The sequence below is a fragment of the Embiotoca jacksoni genome, unplaced genomic scaffold (genome assembly GCF_022577435.1).
Source record: "Embiotoca jacksoni isolate LCO1_2020_lvr unplaced genomic scaffold, fEmbJac1.0.p SCAF_38, whole genome shotgun sequence".
Lineage (NCBI taxonomy): Eukaryota > Metazoa > Chordata > Actinopteri > Embiotocidae > Embiotoca > Embiotoca jacksoni.
The window spans coordinates 2,631,861-2,652,828 of NW_027185390.1; the positions used below are offsets into that span (position 1 = coordinate 2,631,861).

Genomic DNA, 20,968 nt, shown 5'->3' on the forward strand with positions numbered 1-20,968 from the left:
TGAGAGCTCTTAACGCTCGAACCTTCAGGGAGGCGATATAGATGAAGGCTGTCCATTATCTCCATGATGACAGGAAGCCTCAAGCAGCACATGCGCGCACACACACGCACGCACACACACACACACACACACACACACACGCTGGAATATTATTGATTAGAGTAGTTGTAACACTCTCGGGGCAGCGTGGCCTCATTACGGTTAAAAGCTACCTGTTTCAAATTTACACACGACTCCTGCACACGAGGCTGCCTTTGAAACGGCTCTGCCTCCAGGACATTTACTCGCTCAGTGTAAGTGTGTGTGTGTGTGTGTCTCTACCTTTTGGGGCTTAAATTTCAGGTAGCCGCTCGTCAGAGTCCCCGGAGGCCTGGCTATCAGTTGCCTCCAGCTAGCCTGCTGTAACTAAAGGAAGCCTGGTGTGTGTGTGTGCGTGTGCGTGTGTGTGTGTGTATGTGTGAGAGAGATGAAGCCCTAATTAGAAGGTGAAATCACTATCCTGTAATCTTTTCACTCAGGAGAGCTGAGCTCGGATTCATCCGTGTGTCTGAAAGGGGGGATTTACAGATGAAGGTTACCGGGAGGAAGCAGACACACAGACACACGCACTTTAAAAAAAAATCTATAAGCAACTGTGCATGAGATCGTGAAAAAGGACGAGCTAAGACATCAACACTTTGCAAGACCAGTCAAGAAATCGATATTAAATTTGATATTTTGTTTGCACGTCTAAAAAACGCAATAATTCCAATGGAGTCTGGTGCATCAATAGTGTGAATGCAGCATTTCCCACACGTAGACTCAGCTTTTTTTTTTTTAAATCAACACATTTTTCAATCTGTCCGACAGAACGACGTCGTTAACCCTCGGTGGAGCAACCGGTGGACAATCTCAACCCTTGCTCCCTTGCTCCCTCCCCCTCCTGTCTGCTCCACACCGAGGACAGAAACGCAACACTAAGCTGGAAAGAAAGAGGTGCTCATAAATTAGGTAAATATCATAACACATACATAAGTACCTGTGTGAATAAATGTTGTAGCTCTCGGACACTTTTATTTTGAAAAGTAGCTCTCAGAGGAGCCCCTCTGTCACGCATAAATTAACGTCTGTTACAATTCAAGCCCTGACTGAACGATTCACGTGGCGAGATACAATAAAGCTGTGACTGTCTCCAACACATGCCTGAAGGAAGACATCATAAAGTGCGTAAAGGCAGCAGATGTGTGTGTGTGTGTGTGTGTGTGTGTGTGTGTTTCAAAGGAGCAACATACAGCGGATGGCCGTGACCCTTTGGAGGGAGGACAGTCGTTAACGCACAAAGCTTTACGGTCACTTGCTAGATGCTTTCTGGAGCATGGCTGGATTTTCTATCGCACACACTCGAGCTGGAATTTTAAAAAGGAAACACCAAGGGACGGGTTGAAGGATGTAAAAAAAAAAAAGAAAAAAGAAATCACATGGCTGGTAAAAGCGAGACAAGAAGTGGGTCAACGGAGTCGCAGAGTGCATCGCCATTTTGAGATCCATTGTGGACTTCCTTTGCTTTGCTTTCTTGTAATGACATTATTTCAGCGTGTATTCATAATGCTGTTTCAGCTGTCAGCACGGGAGTGTGGGGTTGGGGGGGGCGGAAGTTATGACTGACACTAACAGGTGGGACTGATGTCTTCAGTGTCCTCCGCCGTGTGTGTATTCGTCCGTGTGCGTACGTGTACGAGCGCATGCGACACGCGGCGTGAGACCAGGAAGCAGATCGATTGCGGCAGCCTTGTACGGGAGCACCCGCCCGGGGAGTTATAAAATAACTGCTTTAGCTCGGCAAGGTTGATTGAAGCAGGAGAGAAGGAGGAGGAGGCGGCGAGCTTTATGACCTTGTAAATCAGAGGGAATTTGTAAACTCGGGGCTCGGAGAGGAAACAGGAGGGGAGGCGGCGGCGGCGGCGGCGGCTACTGCTGGTGGTGTTTTCTGGCAGCAAAAGGGGATGGTTGAGGGATGAGTGTCCGGGGAGGAGAGCTTACAGGCTGAGAGACACAGCGAGGCAAAAAAAAAAAAAAAAAGAGGCTGAAATTCAACTGTGCTGCAGCTATCTCAAAATACAGAACATGCACAGCGGTAGGAACAGTATTCATCGTAGAGAACTGAATCCCCAGCAAGCCGTACCATTTAAAAAAATACGAGGCAACGAGGCAAAGAAGAAGCAACCTTTTCAGCCAGCAGGTAAAACACCAAGTTCCTATTTCTCTAAATCCATTCAATTCCAACTCACCAGGTCCCGATTCGATATATCGATTCAGTTATTTCGGGATATATCAGCAACATTATCAGTTTTGCTCGGCTATGAAACAGAATCTCAGAGAACTGATTGTGTAAACTGTACCAGGAGCCCTCCAACATAGTGCATTATTAAGAATGTTAATGTTTGCATTATTAATAGACCGCAAAGCAGTTACATTAATGCACTTTTTATTCAACTAGTCAAGCTACTTTTTCCTTTCTCAAAATAAGCCCCGCCCACTGAAGATGCACATACTCGTGTTCAGAATCTCATTGGCTATACGAAGCGTCAATCATCGCCAACTTGACGACTCGATACCGACTCTGATTGGCTGTTATAGGCTGAGGACAGCATATGGAAGCTCCTATTGGCTCAAGTGAGATGTCAATCAAACCGGCAGTGTAAAGACGCTATCTGACAGATTTTGATTTATCCACGTTGACTAAAACACTGGATTTAGTGTGAATTTTATTGTAGATGTTTTCTTCTCGACTCTGTTCCCAAGTGTGGGATGAAATAGAGGTTTCTGCTGCCGTAACCTGAAGAGGTGAGGGGAGCTTTAGCCTCATCAGGATACCGACAGGTGCGCTCGCTTCACCATCCTCAAACTGCCTTCTACACCCAACATCTGACTTTTTTTTTTTTCAAATGGGACAGACGCTGTGGCCTCCAACCAACACTGGAAGCTTGTCAGTTTCCCCACACAACACACACACACACACACACACACACACACACACTCAGATTTACACGCAAAGCCCATTAGACACACAACATCTCTGCGGTGATGTCATCATGTTGAGTGAGTCGGAGATTCATTTTAAGCGAGGTGATTTTCACAAAGACACGTCCGCAGTACTAACAGCTGTCAGGCCCTCGTGGGTGACCTCTGTCTCCGTGTGGGTCCGAACTGTCTTTGACCGTGTCCTCTACTTGTGGAGGGGGCGAGCGGCATCGGCATAAGGTCCGGGACGACAGTGCCTGCCTGCTCTAATCCGTGAACAAGGACGCCGAAATGAAATGACGCCACGCAGGCAGCGTGTTTCAGGGCCTCCGATTTTCCAGCGTGTCATAATGTCCTAAAAATAAATGGATATATATAAAGGCCCGTCAGATGCTCAGAGGAATATAATTGTAAAACTCAATAGACACTGGTTTCACAGGTGGTGAAACAGCATCCAGAGGTGCTCGCAGTGCATTCTGGGATCGTTATTGCACTTCACCGCCCCGCCATGCCCCATTAGACAGAACGGTCCATAATCTGTTGGAGTTCGGTGGCACGGTTTCTGACTGCGAGACAGCAGAGGAGGTGCAACACGACTGCTGACGAGTCGGGTCTCTGCTGCGTTTATGCGGGCCACATTAATCATCCGAGCGCATATGTGAGGGAGCGTTGAGGTGCGAGTCCCGTACTGGAGGCATAAATTATAAAAACACACACGCATACACATGCTGCAGCTGGTAGATTCCTGCCTGTCCTGCAGTGGTGGAAACACCTGTATCCGTCACACGCTCCATTGGATGCAATTACAAGCTTGTGTACAGGAGCCAATGGTGCTGAGGGGCATCTTAACACCATTTCCATACATTTCAACTACAGCTCAGTGAAGCGGGCTGTGAAGCAAACAAGTGACACTCGGATGACGAAGGATAAATCCGGATAAATCCTTCTGGTAGGAAGGCAGCTCCTTCTTCTCAATAAAGTCGGGACCTGCTGTGACAAACGACCCGGCCGGCCTTAATTGATCACTTCGACTGACACGCGACGGACATTAAAAGTCCTTTCGATGGTTCAATTTCAACTTCGTTCAGTGGTTTAACATTAATACTTGAAACAACATCCTATGAGAACTCGTAGTATTTCAACTATTTCAAATGTAAATGGACGGTAAAGCAGCTATCACGTGCACCTTCCACCTTGTATTCCTCTCTCTGTCACTCAAACAAACACACACACAGACAGACACACACACACACACACACACACACACACAGACACACACACACACACACACACACACTGGAGGCTGCAGGTCCTCTTGTGCCCTGGCTGTCAAAAATCTGTTGTTTTTTTTTTATTACGGAAAATGTCGGCCATCCAGCTGAAAAACATTACAGATAAATGGAAATCCGAACATCTCACACTTCAGATATGAGCTCCAAAGAAAAGCAATAACACTTTCTGGAAATGTCTCGGGCCCGATTCAATCAAACATCAGCGACACGAGGAGTCGATTTAATAACCTCAATAACAACCCTGGCTCTTTATTCCCTCAAATGTCATATTCGGGTTTGCACCCCGGCACTCGGGCCAGTTTAACGGCACGAGGAATTATTTCCGTAGATCACATGAGGACAGCAAAAGACGCGCTTTAACGTTTCCACTCAGCTCACTTCTCCATCATAAAAAGAGGGATGAAACACACTGCTGCCTGTTTATGAGCCTGCAGGGGTGAGAGTGTGGCCGTACTAATGCCAGCTCCTGGTGTGTGTGTGTGTGTGTGTGTGTCTGTCAGCACCGTGTGTCCTCTGCTGCGCTGCCAAAGGCCTGCGGCGCTCCCTCTGTACATCGCCTTTCCCCCATCGAATAATTTCTTACAGACTGAAAAATAAAGACGCCGAGTGACGTAAAGTGAAATCTCTATAAGATAAAGAAGGTGGAGATAAACTCAAGACGGGTTCGAGACTGACTGTATTGTATCTGACGCAACATCATCCAGCCACCAGCAGACACTGAAACACCCCGCCAGTACAAAAAAGAAAAAAGAAAAAAAAAAAGAGATAAGGCGAGAAAAGGCAGGCAGTCACTCTCAGCTGCCTCGCTCTGCATCTCTACTCCTCCGACTGGGTTGCTATGGAGACGGCTCCCTCCGAGGTGGCCTGGCCATTTTTTTTTTACAGGTCTCCCCCCGTCGACACTCGACAAAATAACGCCCTTAAACTTCTCCCTTCTTTCATCCCTCTGCGATCTCTCAAGAGAAAAAAAAAAAAAATTGTTTTCATTTCACCGGCGCTTCATTCCCCCACGAATGATCACAATGTTGATCGCAGGTTTTGTTTCTCGTCGACGCTGCCAGAGAGGCAAGAGTTGGCAAAAACATACAAATAAAAACATGCGAGAAATGTACCATGTGCTCAATAAAATGTGGTTTAACAAAGCTTTTTGAACACAAAAGGATGGCATGTGGGAACACGACTAGTTTTTCCTCTATTTTTATGAAGCACTCTACATCTGCTTGACTACAACACCCATCACTGCCTTCCTATACGATAAGGTTGGACGGTCTTCTCCTCAGCATCTCTGATTGGACAACTGACCCATTACCTCTCTGAAGCGCTCGCGCACACAGACGGGCCTCATCAGAACCGCTCCACTGGCTGGCTCTCAACTGGACTGGACTTTTAATTACAGTGCACCTGACTGCTGGAGCGAAAACAGCACCACCTCAAAACCAATACACTTCACCATTAACACTTCAAAGCTTGATTTAAAATCTACAAGCCTACTACGCTTGTAACTGTTTGATTATAACTTGGATTTTAGTCTGTTTTAACCATTCAAACGTACTTTATATTATATTTTAAGGCTTCCTATAAAACCTTTTTTTTTTTTAATTGATTTTAGTTCATCTTTCAGGCTATCTTCTCTCATCTGACAGTTAAATGTTTTATCAACTAAACAACCTAAACGACCTCGTCTCTGTCAGCTTGTCTTTTTGTGTAGATTTTTCTTTGCTTTGTAATTGCGTCACCTTCAATGATTTATCGAGCATGAACAACTGCAACATTTCAGCCACACAGACATCAAAGTCTCATGAAACAGACGAGCACTTCTGACACTGATGTCCAAACAAGTGTCGGACTACAGCATCACACACACAAACACACACACAGGTCCAGTTCTGCATTTTGTTGGAATCAGAATTGGGTTTTTGCCTTTGACTTCCAGTATAAAAATAATACAAAAATCTGCTTTTATCCCAAGTAAAGAAATCAAATGATCTTGAACTCCTGCTCCTGATGGTAAGGCATTTAAAGTTCGGCGCCTAATCTTTCTCTAACACCTGCCCGACACTGATAATCTACAAAGCATCAAACTTGACAGGAAAGAAAAAAAGAGAAAAAAAACATTTTCCTAAATTCAGTCGCTGCCAAATGAAAACTGTCTTGTGCTCGAGAAAACGAGAAACTCGTGTCTGACAAATGATCTGATGTTCATCAGAAACAAAATACTTCCTCTGCTGACATCCAGCTGCACTGCTGCTGATAAAACACCGCCTGAAAACTGTGTGAATGAGGGTGTGTGTGTGGGTGTGTGTGTGTGTGCGGGTGGGTGATTACTCAATCTGCTTCACACACACCGGTTCACTTCATACACCTGTGGGATGAATGTGACTGCACCCACCTTTACATACTGATCAGCCAGAGAGAGACAGAGTGGGGGGCGGGGGGTGGGGGGGCTTTCAATAGGTTTACCGGAAGTCTATTACTCGCCGAAGCCTCGTTGACCCTTTCAAATTAAGGGCTGAACAGGACACAGTTTTCAGCTCAGGAACTCGGCTCAATACAACAAAACCATGTGATAATACTTATCTGGAGATGTGCTTTATGCTGCCTGAAAAGAACAAAATAAAGTCCAACAACTGACATTATATCCACTGCTCTTAGTATGTTGTATAAGGAGCTTAGTGCTATTTAAAAGCAGGCTTTTAGGGGCAGTTGCAGGGACCTTTGCACGAGCTTGAGTGTTTTGTTTTTTTAAGGAAATGTGGAAAAGGGATGTTTTCCACTGGTTTTATCAGAGCATTGATTTCTATTTCTTTCAGTCTGAATTATTTTACTGTAAATACCTGATTCATTTCGGCATAACCTTGTCTTGTTTGATGTTTTTCTGTGTTTGAATTTACTTATAATGGAAGAAGAATTACAGTATTGGTACCCAAAAACAGACGGAAAGAATAACAGTGTTATTAAGGCCAAAAAAAAAATAATTCTGTAATTCTGTGTTCAGATCATTAATCTTACAATTTAAATAATATGTATGTATGGGCCTACAGTCGGTCCCACTCTCTACTTGACTTAGTGGATATAGCATTTTGAAATGAAACCTCTCAAGTGCAGAAAAACGATCGAAGCGCAGCGAGCTTTAAACGGACCGGGCAGGGAAACGGAGGCTCGTTATCAGTCTGCCCCAAAATGGCCCTTTAATTAAAAGCAGGAGGTAATGAACACGCTCGGGAGTCTGATTAGCAGCTAATGCCTCTCGCTGTGAGCTGATGGGCTCCCGCGTCTGCCCTTTTTAAAGCTCGACTCGGTGGAAGAAGAAGCCACGAAGCGCAGCGGCACGCCGGCTACCTCCCGATTAAAAACCACAACAACCCAGAGGACCTTAAGATTTAGAATCGCTGTGGTGCTCTGACATTCAACACGCGTGTGTCGTCAATGAATACGGTTTGAACTATGTTTTTTTTTTTGCTCTCACTTTATTCTCTCGGGACAAATAACATCAGGATGTTGTCAGTGGGACAACAACTAAGTTTTGAAATCTCCCTGATATTCCCTGAAATCCGGGTGCGCTCGTGCTCTTGTCGATCCCCCCAAAAAAGTGGAGAGCTCAACAAGCTCGTAAGGCAAATAACGCACTGAAATGACATCGCCAGCCAGTCAGCTGTGTGAACACATGTAACGATGAATGAATTAGTAACGTTGGGTAAAGTAGAACAAGCCATAAGGCTATTAGTCTGCTGCCTTATTATTCAATTCTCCACATCTTCATCACACAGCCTCCTGATATGAGGAGTTAGAGGGACGCTACATGAAGACAATCCTCTCTTGTCGAGTCTATTATTATTCCGCCGACTTCCCTCTGTCAGACATCTAAAGAGTCCGTTGGGTCGGGGGCGACCCGCTCGGAAACATACATGGTGTCGCCTGAAAGCTCATCAAGGCAGTAATCCAACCGTCCGCGGCAAGCCAAACAATGTGCAAATCTCTCCAAGTCTCTAAGTCATTTTTGTCTGGGATACAGTAATCCCTCGGTCTCCGTGCTGCACTGCGAGCATGCATTTGAATACGTTTAAAAAGAAGAAGAAAAAAAAAAGAAAAAACTCCGCGGAGAGCGGCGATAAGCTGAATTTGAGCTCCTAAAACCAGCCTGTTATTAAGTTTGCTGTGAAACTTTTACCCAAGGTTGTTCAAAGAGTTTCTCCGCAGAGCTCTCAAGAGGTCTGAAAACGGGTTATCCTCGGTGCACTGGCGTTCTCCGGCTCGCCGAGTGAAGTCTGTCGCTTTCATCTTCAGAGGGAGCGCGTACGTACGTATATATCTGCGTGTCCTTTTGTGGGTGTCGGAAGGTATAAATGTTTGAGAAGGCGTGCGCTGCATATATATATATATACGGCGTGCGGGTACGTCTGAAGGAACCTTCGGTAAATCGGGTCCAAAGTGTCTCGAGTGTGTTTAAGTAACAATGTCAAACGCGTGCGAGTGCTCTGTAGATCACAGTACCTTCCAGAAGTTGTCCACCTTGCCGTAGACGAGCGACTGGTTCTGCCTCTTGATGTCGTCGATGTGCCGGATGTCGCTGGCGTTGAGGTGCTGCTCCACGACGAAGCCCAAGAAGCTGTTGTCTGGCGTGTGAGCTGCAACACAGAGAGCGACGAGTCAGCGTGCGTCTGATGGGGTTTACGGCAACAGAGCAGGGAAGAGAAGCGAAGAGCATTCTTTTATAAAAAAAAAAAAAATTAAAAAAAAGGGGGAGAAAGACGTCAGCGATCACGTTTCATCAATTTATGCGTCACAGAACGCCTCAAATAAATCTTACACACGTTTTGAAATCGTATTTCAAAAAGCTGTTGCACAACACAATCCAACAAGCACTGTTTTTTTTATTGTTGTTGTTCCCCTCCATCACTTAATGCACGGCGATGCCTGGTTGCTATGGGAACCACGACACAAGCAGGTCAAGTGTGGAGCCCGGAGCTGGCAGCGTTTTTACCTCGCCGCCATCTGCCTCGTAAAAAAAAAGAAGAAAAAAAAAAGAGCAAAAAAAAAGCAGCTAAATGTGAAGACGAGGGAGTTTGGATTAAGTGAGAAGAAAATGATAGAGTTTAAATAATAGAATCTGACATGAAACAAAAAAAAAAAAAAAAACGGAGGAGCTGGGAGCCCGGCTTAACGATGCCATCACCTCTGGAAGGGAATGAAACGGGCTGTGTTCAGGGGAAGCGCTCGGGTTCACCGTTGTGGTTTTGTTGCTCGGAGCCCCCTAGGGAGCTGCTGCGGTCAGAGCTCGTTCTTACCGCAACCTTATTACCACGGAGGCAAACGGAGGTCAGGGAGTCCGGGGAGAAGGAATTCACTTCAGTATAGTAAATAAAAGGAAAGGGCTTTAGCGGGGGGGAGGGGGGGCCGAGAAATTCAGCTACCCGCCGGATTCAAGCGCTGCAAATATCCTCTGGAATTACAGTCAGGCCTTTAACACACGATGGCAGCAATCAGGACTTAACTACGAGCAATAACTGTCCAAGTTCAGATATGCTGCACTCGTTTCATAAATAAGGCTACTGTGTGTGTGTGTGTGTGTTTTTTTTGTCAGGGTGTCGGCTGGAATGTGACATTTTGTCCCACCTCGACAACAAAAGCCAGCGTTTGCCGGTCGACATAAAGGAAACACATTCAAGGCAAACGGAGTAAAAATGAAAACAACAATTACACAATCTCATTTTTGCACTCAATGATTTGCCTTTACATTTCCCCTGACTTCCTGTAATTCATAGTGTGAAATGTTTCCTCTGTCAGACTTTCCTGTGTGAAGATGTATGTTTCTGCACCAGGGGCCTCCGACCTTTTTGACCTCTGAGCTACTTCGACTAAATAAAAGTGTCCGTGCAGATCGTATTGACGGCATCGTTGTCTCGGACAGATGAAAATATAATTATATAAATGCTCGACAAATATAATTGGGCGGCTTCTATACCGTGCACTACTTTCTCTACCAGCCAATGAGACTCCTCTTCTTCACGATGTATGTGATTACGTGAGTCAGGTTCATTTCCTTACCATGTATTGTATGCAAATCTTCTCGCTCTGCACTTCCCACCGTCGGATTCCACAGAGGAACCTTTCTTTTACCCGCCGAGGGCTGGTAGCCGGCTTTTGTTTCCGTGCGCGTGTGGGCGAGCGAGGGGAGAACGTGGGAGTAGCTGTTAGGAAGACATCGGCAGATCTGCGCGAGGTTGTCAGCGTGGGCCGGAGCTGAATGCAACAAACGCTCCCAAAATACCTGTCGTGTCTATCGCACAGCGCGCTGGACTGATAAAAGCCGTGACGATATAAACAGCAAGTAGGAGGGTGATTGCCCCCCCCCCCCCCAAAAAAAAAAAAAAATCCAGTGAAATTCACAGGAATAGTGTTAACGGGAGGTCTTTCAGGATTTAGGGACTAAGTCTGGATGTCTGGTGTTTCGATTTAGACCTCTATATGTGTCTCTTTGTGAGTCCATCAGCAAAATTGGGGGATTTCAGGTATATATTTCTGTCAGCCAGCCAATTGTATGCAACAGAAGAGGAGGGAAGGTTCGACGACTGATTTGAGGGGCGACATGAAGGGAACTCGGAAGATGAAAAGAATAGATCCCTCCCAAAAAACTCGAGCTTTTTTTTTTTTTTTTTTTTAAACTAATACAAACAGAGACTCTTTTCTGATGTCAGGGAGGCCGAGGAGGACGGGGGCACGAGGAGGAGGCAGCGCGAACACTTGTGCACCGAGCTAACTGTGTAAACAGGACAGGCTGGTAATTAGTGCTCAGCCCTCTTGATGCGTTTGGCAACAGATGCCTCTTCTCCCACTAGAGCCGCCACTCAAAATGTCACTCAACTTGCCACAGCTTCATTCGCTATTAGCTAACAAACAGCCCGGGAGAGGACAGCGCCGCCGGAGAGAGGCAGCTGCTTTGTCGCTCCTGACAAATTTGGGGCAAATTTGCTCTCTGTTAGGAATGGGAGTCAATATTGGTACGAACCGGTGGAGCTGAGAGGAGGAATGAGGTCAAGAAGTGTTGGCAATACCTCGTAAGGGCGAGATGTCTTCTCGGAGTCAAGGGGGACCATGTGGGTATTTATCCAAGAAGTCTCACAAAAAATTTAGGCAAAGGCAGAAAAAAATAAAAATAAAAATACCAGACGAGTACAAGTGAAGGATTACGTGATTAATGTTGGCCCTACACTTATTTTACAAGAAGTTGGTTTTTATACTGCTGGCCAGAGGGAAAAAAAAGAAGAAAAGATTTCAAGATCCTCTGCGCTAAAATCTCCAGCGCTTTGAAAAGTCGACATCAAAGACTTACGCCTTCTCTGAATGGGCCTGAAGCGGGAAAATAAAGACGCTCCACCTGAAAAAGTTTTCACACCTCTGAGATTTAACGCTAACAGTTTCAAACTTCTCGAGATACACGAGGAGGGCTGAAATTCGATTATTTGATGTGTCGTGGAATCAGAGAATTTCCCTCCCAGCGTATTCGTTTTAAACCTCAGTGTAATCTCATGTAAATTTTCATATTTCAAGTGGATCATGTGGCCACAAGTCGCCTTCTTGCATGGAAACGATCAGAATCAACGTGTCAATTTGTCATTATTCGGATAAAAGAAGCTTATTCAGCTGGTTTGGGTGGAGCTCAGATATGTGAATAAATGTTCCTAAACACGAGGAGCTCTTAGAGGGAAACAAAAAAAAGGTTGGAGGCCTTCGGCTCTACAGCACTCCTGGACTTCGGTGTCGGCAGCTTTCTGCAACACTTGTATTACGTTAATCCCCTGCAATCAATCAAAGCAAGCTTATGAAAAGGTTTGGAATGAAACCGGGTAGGAACGCAGTGGGAGCGGCTCAATTACAGCTAAACAGGCCCCTCAATATTTTCTGTTTGCTCGTCCTTCTGATAATATGTTTTTGTGTGTGTGTTTGCATGTACAGGAGGAAACACACAAAGTCTGAGACCAAACACAACCAGTCTATTGATCCCACACCGAAAAGAAAGATTTAAATGAGCGGGTGTGCCGGCGATGTTATCAATCAAAGCTCTGCGGGCGCTATCAGTCTGGCACATCTCAGGGTCAATTACACAACTGGCAGCGCTTCAAAGATAAATACAATCGGCTGCTACTTTCGACCTCTGACCAGAATAAATCAACATTTCTAAAAGGGATTAAATATTTTGCAGCAGGGGTAGAGGTGCATTAACTTGTGGTGGATGTACAACTATGGATGCTGTGGATACTTTACTGAAAACATGAAATAAATCCGGGATACCGGTCTGGTTCAGGTCAGGTTTAATTTAGAAAGACCTTTGTTACAAACTTGTTTTTAAGCTGATCAAGTGCTTCCTAAATAAATCCCACTTAGAAGAACTTGAATCCCGACATCTCACTCTGACCTGCAGCTGGGATTATAATTATCTCTGCTCTGCTCTCCTGATTATGAAAGACTCCGGTGTGCATCCATTTAAACACAAACTGTACACTAGAAAAACACTCCCTCGCTATCCCCGACTCCTGAAATAGATTAATGAGGTCAATTTGGTGTCGTCTTGTCTTATTGACCAGAGGCCACACACTCCCAACACTCCCAATTCCCCTCCCCGACCGGTGATTTATGGAGCGCTGCCAAATCTGAACAAATGGACCAATCCGGATTTTGGAATAAATTACCTGCCGGCGTCTGATTTGTCCGTTTGTAACATCTCTATTTAAAAAGGGAAGTTGAGATACACTTTGAAAACAAAGAAATACAAATATTACACGACGATAAAGTCGTGTTTATAGTTTGGAGAATTTGGAACCAGACTTTATAAGATGGAGGATTGAAAACTGGAGAACCCGTTGGTTCATCGCTACAGATGTTAAAAAGGTTCTGCTAATCGTTTCCTGTTCTTGTTTTATCTCTTATATCTAGTTTCATTTCACACTTTACAAAACTGTATTTGAAAAAACAAAGCACGAGATGAAAATTGTTTGCTGGATGTTTGAAAATCAATCACAATAAAAAAAAAGAGAATTAGACACAAAAAAAAGAGCCGTCTTGGGTCTAAAACCAAAAACTATTTGGTGCACTGATGACTGCAGGATCACATGAGTTGGGTAAATGGAGGTCCACGCTGACAGCTAGTTAAAGAATTTGCACCCAGTCTGATAACAATAAGAAACCTGAGAAAGCTCCTCCAACATCCTCAGAGGTGTTAATCTAATATGCTGTTCGTGCCGCATGGTGCTGCACTAAGCCCGAAGGGAAGGTGTTGTGCAGCACAATGCGGAGAAGGAGAAAGAAAATCCTCTCTCGTCTCTCGTGTCTGGAAGTGATGCCCGTCCTGTGTTTTTTTTTTTTTAACGCTCGGCCAAACCGCCGTGCACTTGTTTCACCGGCGATATCATCTAACCTAGCGACTTTTAACCGGACTTTGTGCAAAGGCCCCTGTGTGCTATGAGAAAGACATACCCTATTCAGCGCACAAAAGGGACCATTCAGGTGCGGTGGCATTCTGGATGGCTCCGGGCTTCACCTTCGTGAACGGGGGATCGCAGGGGGTAACATTTCACTTTGTCTCAGCCGCGGGGGAAAAGGTCAGTACCCCCGGGGGCTGGGGGAGCCTTTCCCCTCCCGAGAAAACGCTACCCCGCTCGTCCGCTGCGCTGCCGCCGCTCATCCGCCCTCGACTCCGGTTACCGAGAGGGATCTCGCAGTCGGACCCGCGAAACCCTCGACGTCCTACATTCATAATCACAGCAAAAATGGAGAGCCGAGCGCCTGACCTCTTACTTACTCCTTTGCTTGATGATATTCCATTAGCTGGCACCGTGCTGGATTTTCAAAGAATCTTTGATGCCTCTTTTCCAACAAAGAAACAGCCCATTTGTAAAAATGGGACTGGAAGTGTGGACGGAGTGCAGAACATTTGAACTGATTTATGTCGTAAGTCGCCGTGTTTGGCAACTTCTTCAAACGGCAGAGTGAGGAGCATGAAAAGGTGATGAAATGAGTCTTGTTGTGAAGAAGGAGTTCTGCTCTACAATCCTGATCAACACGCAAGAAACTTTAGGGATCTTTTTTGCAGGGATTTTTATGACGTTAACTGCCGATCGTAACGAAGCCAAATGGCTGAAGGTGCCTCGTCCTTTTCGTGACGTTTTGACGCTCCGACTTACGAAACATGGTGTTGAACTGCTGCGGGTTGAGGTTCCACTTCCCCCAGGGCGTCTTGTGCCCTTTGGACTGGGCGTAGTGGGCGTGGTTGAACTCCGGCTCCGTCCCGAACGAGTCCAGCACTCGCAACATGCACCTACGAAGTCACAGGAAGACAAGAGGTTTAACGAGCGTACGAGGCCAGAAGCACAGATGTGTGTGTGTGTGTGTGTGCAGGATTGTACATGCTTTTAAACATTAAAACTACTGGTATACTTTATATATTTCAAAAATGAAGCCAACAAAAACTCCACGGTCATAAAATAAAGTCTGTACATCCCAGACTGTGTGAGAGCCGAAGTTTAGAGACGTCCCGACACAGTACAGAGTTGTTTTACGGCAAGACAATCAATTCCCCGGTTAACAATTCTTAATGCGGTCGATGACGGGTCGCCAAATCTTAACCAAACTTGAGGTGGGCATTCGACAAAGCGTAACGTATTTATTATTAAGTCTTTCATATAATGTCCTCAGAAACAGCGTGCATTTAGCGCTATGAAGGAAACGCAAACAGAGGCATCGAGTAGTCTAATGCTGCATGTACACAAAATAAAACACAATTTCCAAGCAGCTCCGTGGCAGATGATGAAATCACAAAACCCTCCATGCTGCGACTCAGATTGAGGAGGCCTGGCCTTTGGAGGTCTGAGACTGTGAATGAACATCACGGCTGACTCAAAGGTCACGGCGGCGGATTAATTAGACCACAACCAGGAGAGAGAATCATAAACCGCCTGCTGACCTTTAACTCTGCACCCGCTCATTGTTACTCGCTCTGACTGTGTCCCGTCTGCCACATTTTAAAGAAAGAGCCAGTGAAAGCTAATAACAATCACAATTGACTTTTTTTTTTTTTTTTTTTACAGACGGAGCCTGTTTTATTGGCCGTCTCGTACCCGAGAGGAGCGTTTTCTTCAGGGTAAACAATCACTTTGATAGGAAGCAGCCAGGTGGAAGCAGACACACGCGCGCGCACACACACACACACACACACACACACACACACACACACACGTAGACATCTGCCTCTGCAAAAATCCTCCTCCCAGTGATCGTCTCCCCGCCTACCCGCACGCTGCGCAGCTGGCTGTGTGAACTGCGAGCGTCCCCGAGAGAGCCGCCGAGCTTGGAAACACATTAACCACGAGGAAACTTTAGACTGAAAGCACCACGACGACGACAACAACAACAACAACGAGCCCACATGCCAACTGCGGAGAAAAACAAGCCTCATCTGTCCCCACTAGATATATATCCTCAACAGATGGGGGAAGTGCCGTGCTGGAGCCATAACATGTTATCAATATGGCCGCCGTGAGTTGCGGGCGTCCCTCGTTTGTCAAGGAGTCGAGGCTGTTCGGCCCAACAAGTGCGCCCTCTGTGACGCTTCCTGCGTCGCCGCTGAGTGGAGCTGCTTGTCGCTTTCAAAAGTAAGAGCGTGTCATCGCCGTCGCGCCGTCCACCTGAAGGGATCCCGAATGGATAATCTATAACAGTCGCATATGAATGAGCTCTCTGGCAACAATTATCTCCCGTGTGAAATCAGAAATCAACAAAGCGGTCCCACATGGGTGATTTTCTCTAATACAAATCTAGCGATGGAAATCTGGCAGAGCACAACAGCTGCATCTCTGCGTTGTCACACCGAAGCACGGAAATGTCCTCCAGCTAATAACATCACATTTACTCGTCATGAACCATCTAATATTCCCTTTTTACTGACAATGTGTTCCACAAAACATTAACCTGAATTGCGCTGCTACCATTTACTATCACCAAGCAATACATGAATCCATAAAAAAAACTTTTGACGAGCTCACGAAATACTTTGAAACATGCTTTAATCCTTCCATCTGCTGAGCCAATAATATGCAATCATATCTCAGAAAACAAACCTTCCTGACGCTGTTCTGAGTTTTCTTACTATTATTTCCAAAGACAAACAAAATGTTCACGCCAGGTCGTCGGCTCTAACGTGAGCTGCAGATATTAGCACGTCTGCGATGCTGCTGTTGCGGATACATCGTTACATAACACGGAGCGAGCCCGGTACGGTGGATGTAGCCGTCGAATGCCGAATTACGATCGAGTCGAGACTTAAAAAAAAAGAAAACAAACCAATTGCAGGAGTTGACGTCAGCTGCCAGAAGTTAATAACAAAATCGGCTCGCGAGTTTTCATTTGAGCCGTTAGAGCTGAAGATGTAAATGTGAGACGAAGCGCGAGAGGCCTGCTTCTGTTTTAAGCTCGAGTCCTGCTTCTGTTTTAAGCTCGAGTCCTGTAGTTTAAATATTTACCACAAACAAGAGGTTGTAAATCTGCCCCCCTCTTCCAGGAGTGCAAAGATTACCAGGTGGAGCAACAGTTCTGCCAAAACGGTAAAACAAAACAAAAAAAACCCTCAGATTTAAAACTCATCCAACTGCGAAAAGCACGAGGTTTTGACTGTTCCCCAAATACCTGAACAACACCGACACCGTGGACGAGCTAAAATCAGTGGCATGAGTCACACACACTCACAAACACAAACAGGCAAGAAATACCTACAGACAGAGTTGTGCCAGACACAGCAAAAAAAAGAAAAGAAGAAGCGAGGAAGTGACAGAAAACACACGAGACAGAGAAAGAGTCAGAGGACAAAGAAAGGATGAAATCAAACGTGTGCAGCCGATGACGAGCTTTTTACAGCTTCAGCTACATTTTAGCAATAAAGTCTTTAGGTTACACGGAGTCTTCTCATTCGCCCGCAGCAGCGTGAAGCACACCGACACGGCGGAGGAACGAAACACGTTTATCACAAACGGGCCTGTTTGTAAAATAAACCAGCGAAAAGGCAACAGGAGCGACAAGAGTTTATCCTATGTTAGAGTTTAATATGCAAACAAATCTGGCGTCTTCTGTCCAAAGAAACAGGTCAAAGGATTGTGGGATTCAAAGGGCACAAAGGCCTAGAAACATAATTCTGAAAAGTGAAAGACACTTGATGCAGGGGAAGCGATCGGGTTACACGGAGACAAAAGAGGAGAAAGCAACGTCTCCAACCTGCACTCCAGGTCAGAAGCGAAGCTCTCTGACATACATGTGCAACAATGGCAGGAGAAATAATGCCGAAAAATCACAGCATCTGGACCTGCCCGCAGCTGAACCAATTTCCTCGGGGCACAAAGCAAGCGGACGCAGTTCGAGGTGTTATGTCGCACACAAACAAAACCTGGTGACAAGCGGGAGGAACCAGCGGGGCCATTAGTGGCCCCCGCGCTTATTGTTCCCTCTCTTTTTCCTGTCAGTCAGAGCTGATGGAGGCTTCTTTTTTTCTCTTCCACGACAGACCAGGAAGGCCTAGTCTGCGGTCCTCAGCGGAGCACTCGGGGAGAGAACAGACTCGCTCGGTGACAACATCGTGAACAACGGACGCTCCTTTGGGCCGTTTGGGAAATTGCCGTAATGTACGAGCAGAAAATAGACCCATTGTGCCAACAAGTGCCAGACGAACCTCGAACCAGGTCCCCGTGGCCACAGGGATGACATAATGATGAGAGGAAGTGCACTCGTGCCGTAACACCACGCGCTATTTATTCAGTCTGAGAAACCGTCTCCAGAAAGCAATAAAACGGACTCGATCTCGTCTCTGTCGCTAGGGTCGTTGCTAAGCGTCGGGGTACTTCCCGGAGTCGTAAACATTACGTACGCTACATAAGACTCTGCTGACGTGACTGATTGTTTTCCAGGTGTTAGTCATACACCCGTGTGTTGCCGTGGAAACGGAGATCGTACTAACAAAAAGTGTCATATTTTGAGAGCAAATTGCCCCTCAATAAGGAAAATGTGATTCTATATTTTATGTAGTTGGTAACCTGTTGTATCATTGCAATATTAAACGTTTGGCAACGTGAGCAAACACCCCCGCCACTGATACAATCACACTTTGATTCAAATATGCCTAAAGTAGTGAGGACACAGACAAATACAGAAATATTATACACTGAGAAAACAAGTTTAAGGGCATTTGAATGTAAAATATGGGTGGACCTACTGGTAGTGGACCCAGGAGGGCCCCAGCGTCTTCTTAAACTGGGTGAGACCCACGATGTCGATGTAGATGAGCTCCACCACCTTGTCGCCCTGCGTGGGGCAACTGGATTTGTTCCCCATGACCTTGCGCATGATCCTGTGGAGAAAAGCATGGAAATTCAAATCAACTCGGGATCAACAATTTGATCCACGCGTGTCCAAACAGAAATGCAGGACCGAGCAGGACAATTATCACCTTTAAGGCCTGATGGCAAAGAAAATCCCAAAGTCCAAACGTTTTTCTGAAGAGAATTTGTTAAATTCAGGTTTAAAAATTGCAGGATAATTCTGTTTATTCTATATTTCTGTACTTGTGTTTACAATATGTGCTTTAGTTTAACAACAAATTGGTAAAAAAAAAAAAAAACTTGCCTATTTGTTCCTTAACACGGAGTAAAATAGGAAAAAAAAAAAAAATCATCACATAGGAAAGCCCCACTGCAGAAGCCTGACACCAGACTGTATATACTCCCACTGGACAAGATGAGTCAGCGTTTAAGTTTAAAAAAAAAAAAAAAAGAAAGAAAAAAACTTTAAAGCAGCCTGACCAGCTTTCTGTCAGCAGAAATAAGAAAAGGAATGATGGGGCTCCATTTGTTTACCCTTAGTCAAATAACGTTATGCAAATAGTGATGATGTTGGTTTAGACAATTCAAGAAGTTACAGAAAGACATAAAGTGCTTTGACTGCAGGGCGTCATCGCTTTGTGGTCATTGTTTTGGGGTTGTAAAGGATCAGCGCAGCAAACAATGTGCAAAACAGGAACCTGCTGCTCCGAAGTCTTTCATCCGTGAAGGTATGGAGCTCAGCAGGTACACAAATCACCGCAACAGAGGTCCAAACACACTTCCTTCACAACATGTTGACTTTATTCCAAAATGTATTCCTTCTCCTTTTATTATTATTATTATTTTTTTTTTGCTTTGATGTGGCCCTAATATTTTGTCGTAGTTAGTAAAGTGTTATAACATGTTCTTAACATACATTGAAGCTTGGGGTTAGTTGGGGGGTGAATTCGTGGCGATACTGACTCTTTGAGCTCAGCCAGGGAGGCGGAGATGCGGACGTCGTGGCCCAGCAGGTACAGCGTGGTGATGAGGTCACTCCACTGGACCAGCTCGCCCAGCGGGCCGCCGCTGAAGGCGTTTTCTGCGATCTTGAAGCCCGACTCCTTCGTCAAGAGGCCCAAGTGAACCAGGATCTGAAGGAGGGCGAAAGAAAGGAGATTATTCACCGCAATGTATCAAACACACTTGTAATGTCTTTATTTTCCTGAACGGAGGATGTAAAAACTGTTGATCCTGGTCGGAGGCTTAAAAAAAAAAAAAAAAAAGCGGCTCCACGTTTCTTTGAATGCCGTCAGGTGAACGGTGCACATGCTGAGAAAAACACATACAACTCAAGTAAAATATGAACACACACACACACACACACACACACACACACACACACACACACACACAGAGGGGTGGTTTTCGGCTGCTCAGGGGGAACACAGTGTTCCACAGCAGGAACAGAAAGAAATAGCAGGCTTTTGAAGTGACCGACACATTTTTCATTGTTGACAGCCAGCCCCGGTCCCGGAGCAAGCTAGTCAAGGATTAATACGGGCGGATTAATATCCAAAAGAGATTAGCGGCTGAAATAAAGAACTGGCTTTGAGAGACTCAGGAGAAAATACTCTTTGTTTAATTACATTGTGATTAGATTCGACAAATAAGTGAGGAAGGAGAGGTCGGACGCCACGGATACTTAGATAGATGCCACAGATACATAGATAGATGAGGCTCCTTCTTGTTTCTTAGACTCTCTGCTTTGCATCTGCACCACGGTATCATGGGAATGCCGTGTGAATTATTCACAGGGCCGGTGCAAAGTGTGGAGTACATTATTCAGTGTTGGGAGCTGCTCCCAGCCTGGGACACAATGGAATATCCATGTCAGCCTGAGCAGAAGTGGGACACCCTACGAGTGTGAAGAAGAGCACGAATGTGCCACGGTGTTTGTGAAAGCAGCCTTCTCCTCTTTTAGTGAACTAAGTTTGGAGTTTCTGTGGTTCTGCTTTACATAATAACCTTTTAACCACTTGGCATTCTGTCACCACCTGATATATTAATTACGCCGACTGTACATCCGGCTCACAAAAGCCTTTCATCCATTATTCTGAACTCTGTGTCCGGGAGGTCTGTGGCATACAGGAAGTGACACATTCCATGTAACTGTGAAGTGAACTAAGATCAAAAGGTCAAATTCTCAGACTTTTACTGACTTAAAAGCAATGACCTATAACAAGCAGACAAACAGGCTGCCAGTTGTGCTGAGCAGACAAGAAACAGCCACGACCTCACAGGGGTTTTTGGCACAATACTTTTCACTGCTTAAACCTGCGG

General features: G+C 45.5%; 1 protein-coding gene across 5 annotated transcripts in view; it reads right to left on the reverse strand.

Moving 5' to 3' along the window:
- Positions 1-20,968, reverse strand: part of mgat5 (alpha-1,6-mannosylglycoprotein 6-beta-N-acetylglucosaminyltransferase) — a 78,387-nt gene that overhangs the window by 13,010 nt on the left and 44,409 nt on the right. For all 5 annotated transcript variants that reach the window (XM_069166426.1, XM_069166427.1, XM_069166428.1 and 2 more), the window contains 4 exons: positions 19,610-19,779; positions 18,541-18,675; positions 14,471-14,604; positions 8,784-8,917 (listed from right to left, as the gene is read on the reverse strand). In XM_069166426.1, the coding sequence (XP_069022527.1) occupies positions 8,784-8,917; positions 14,471-14,604; positions 18,541-18,675; positions 19,610-19,779 (573 nt within the window). The remainder of the gene's footprint in view (positions 1-8,783; positions 8,918-14,470; positions 14,605-18,540; positions 18,676-19,609; positions 19,780-20,968) is intronic.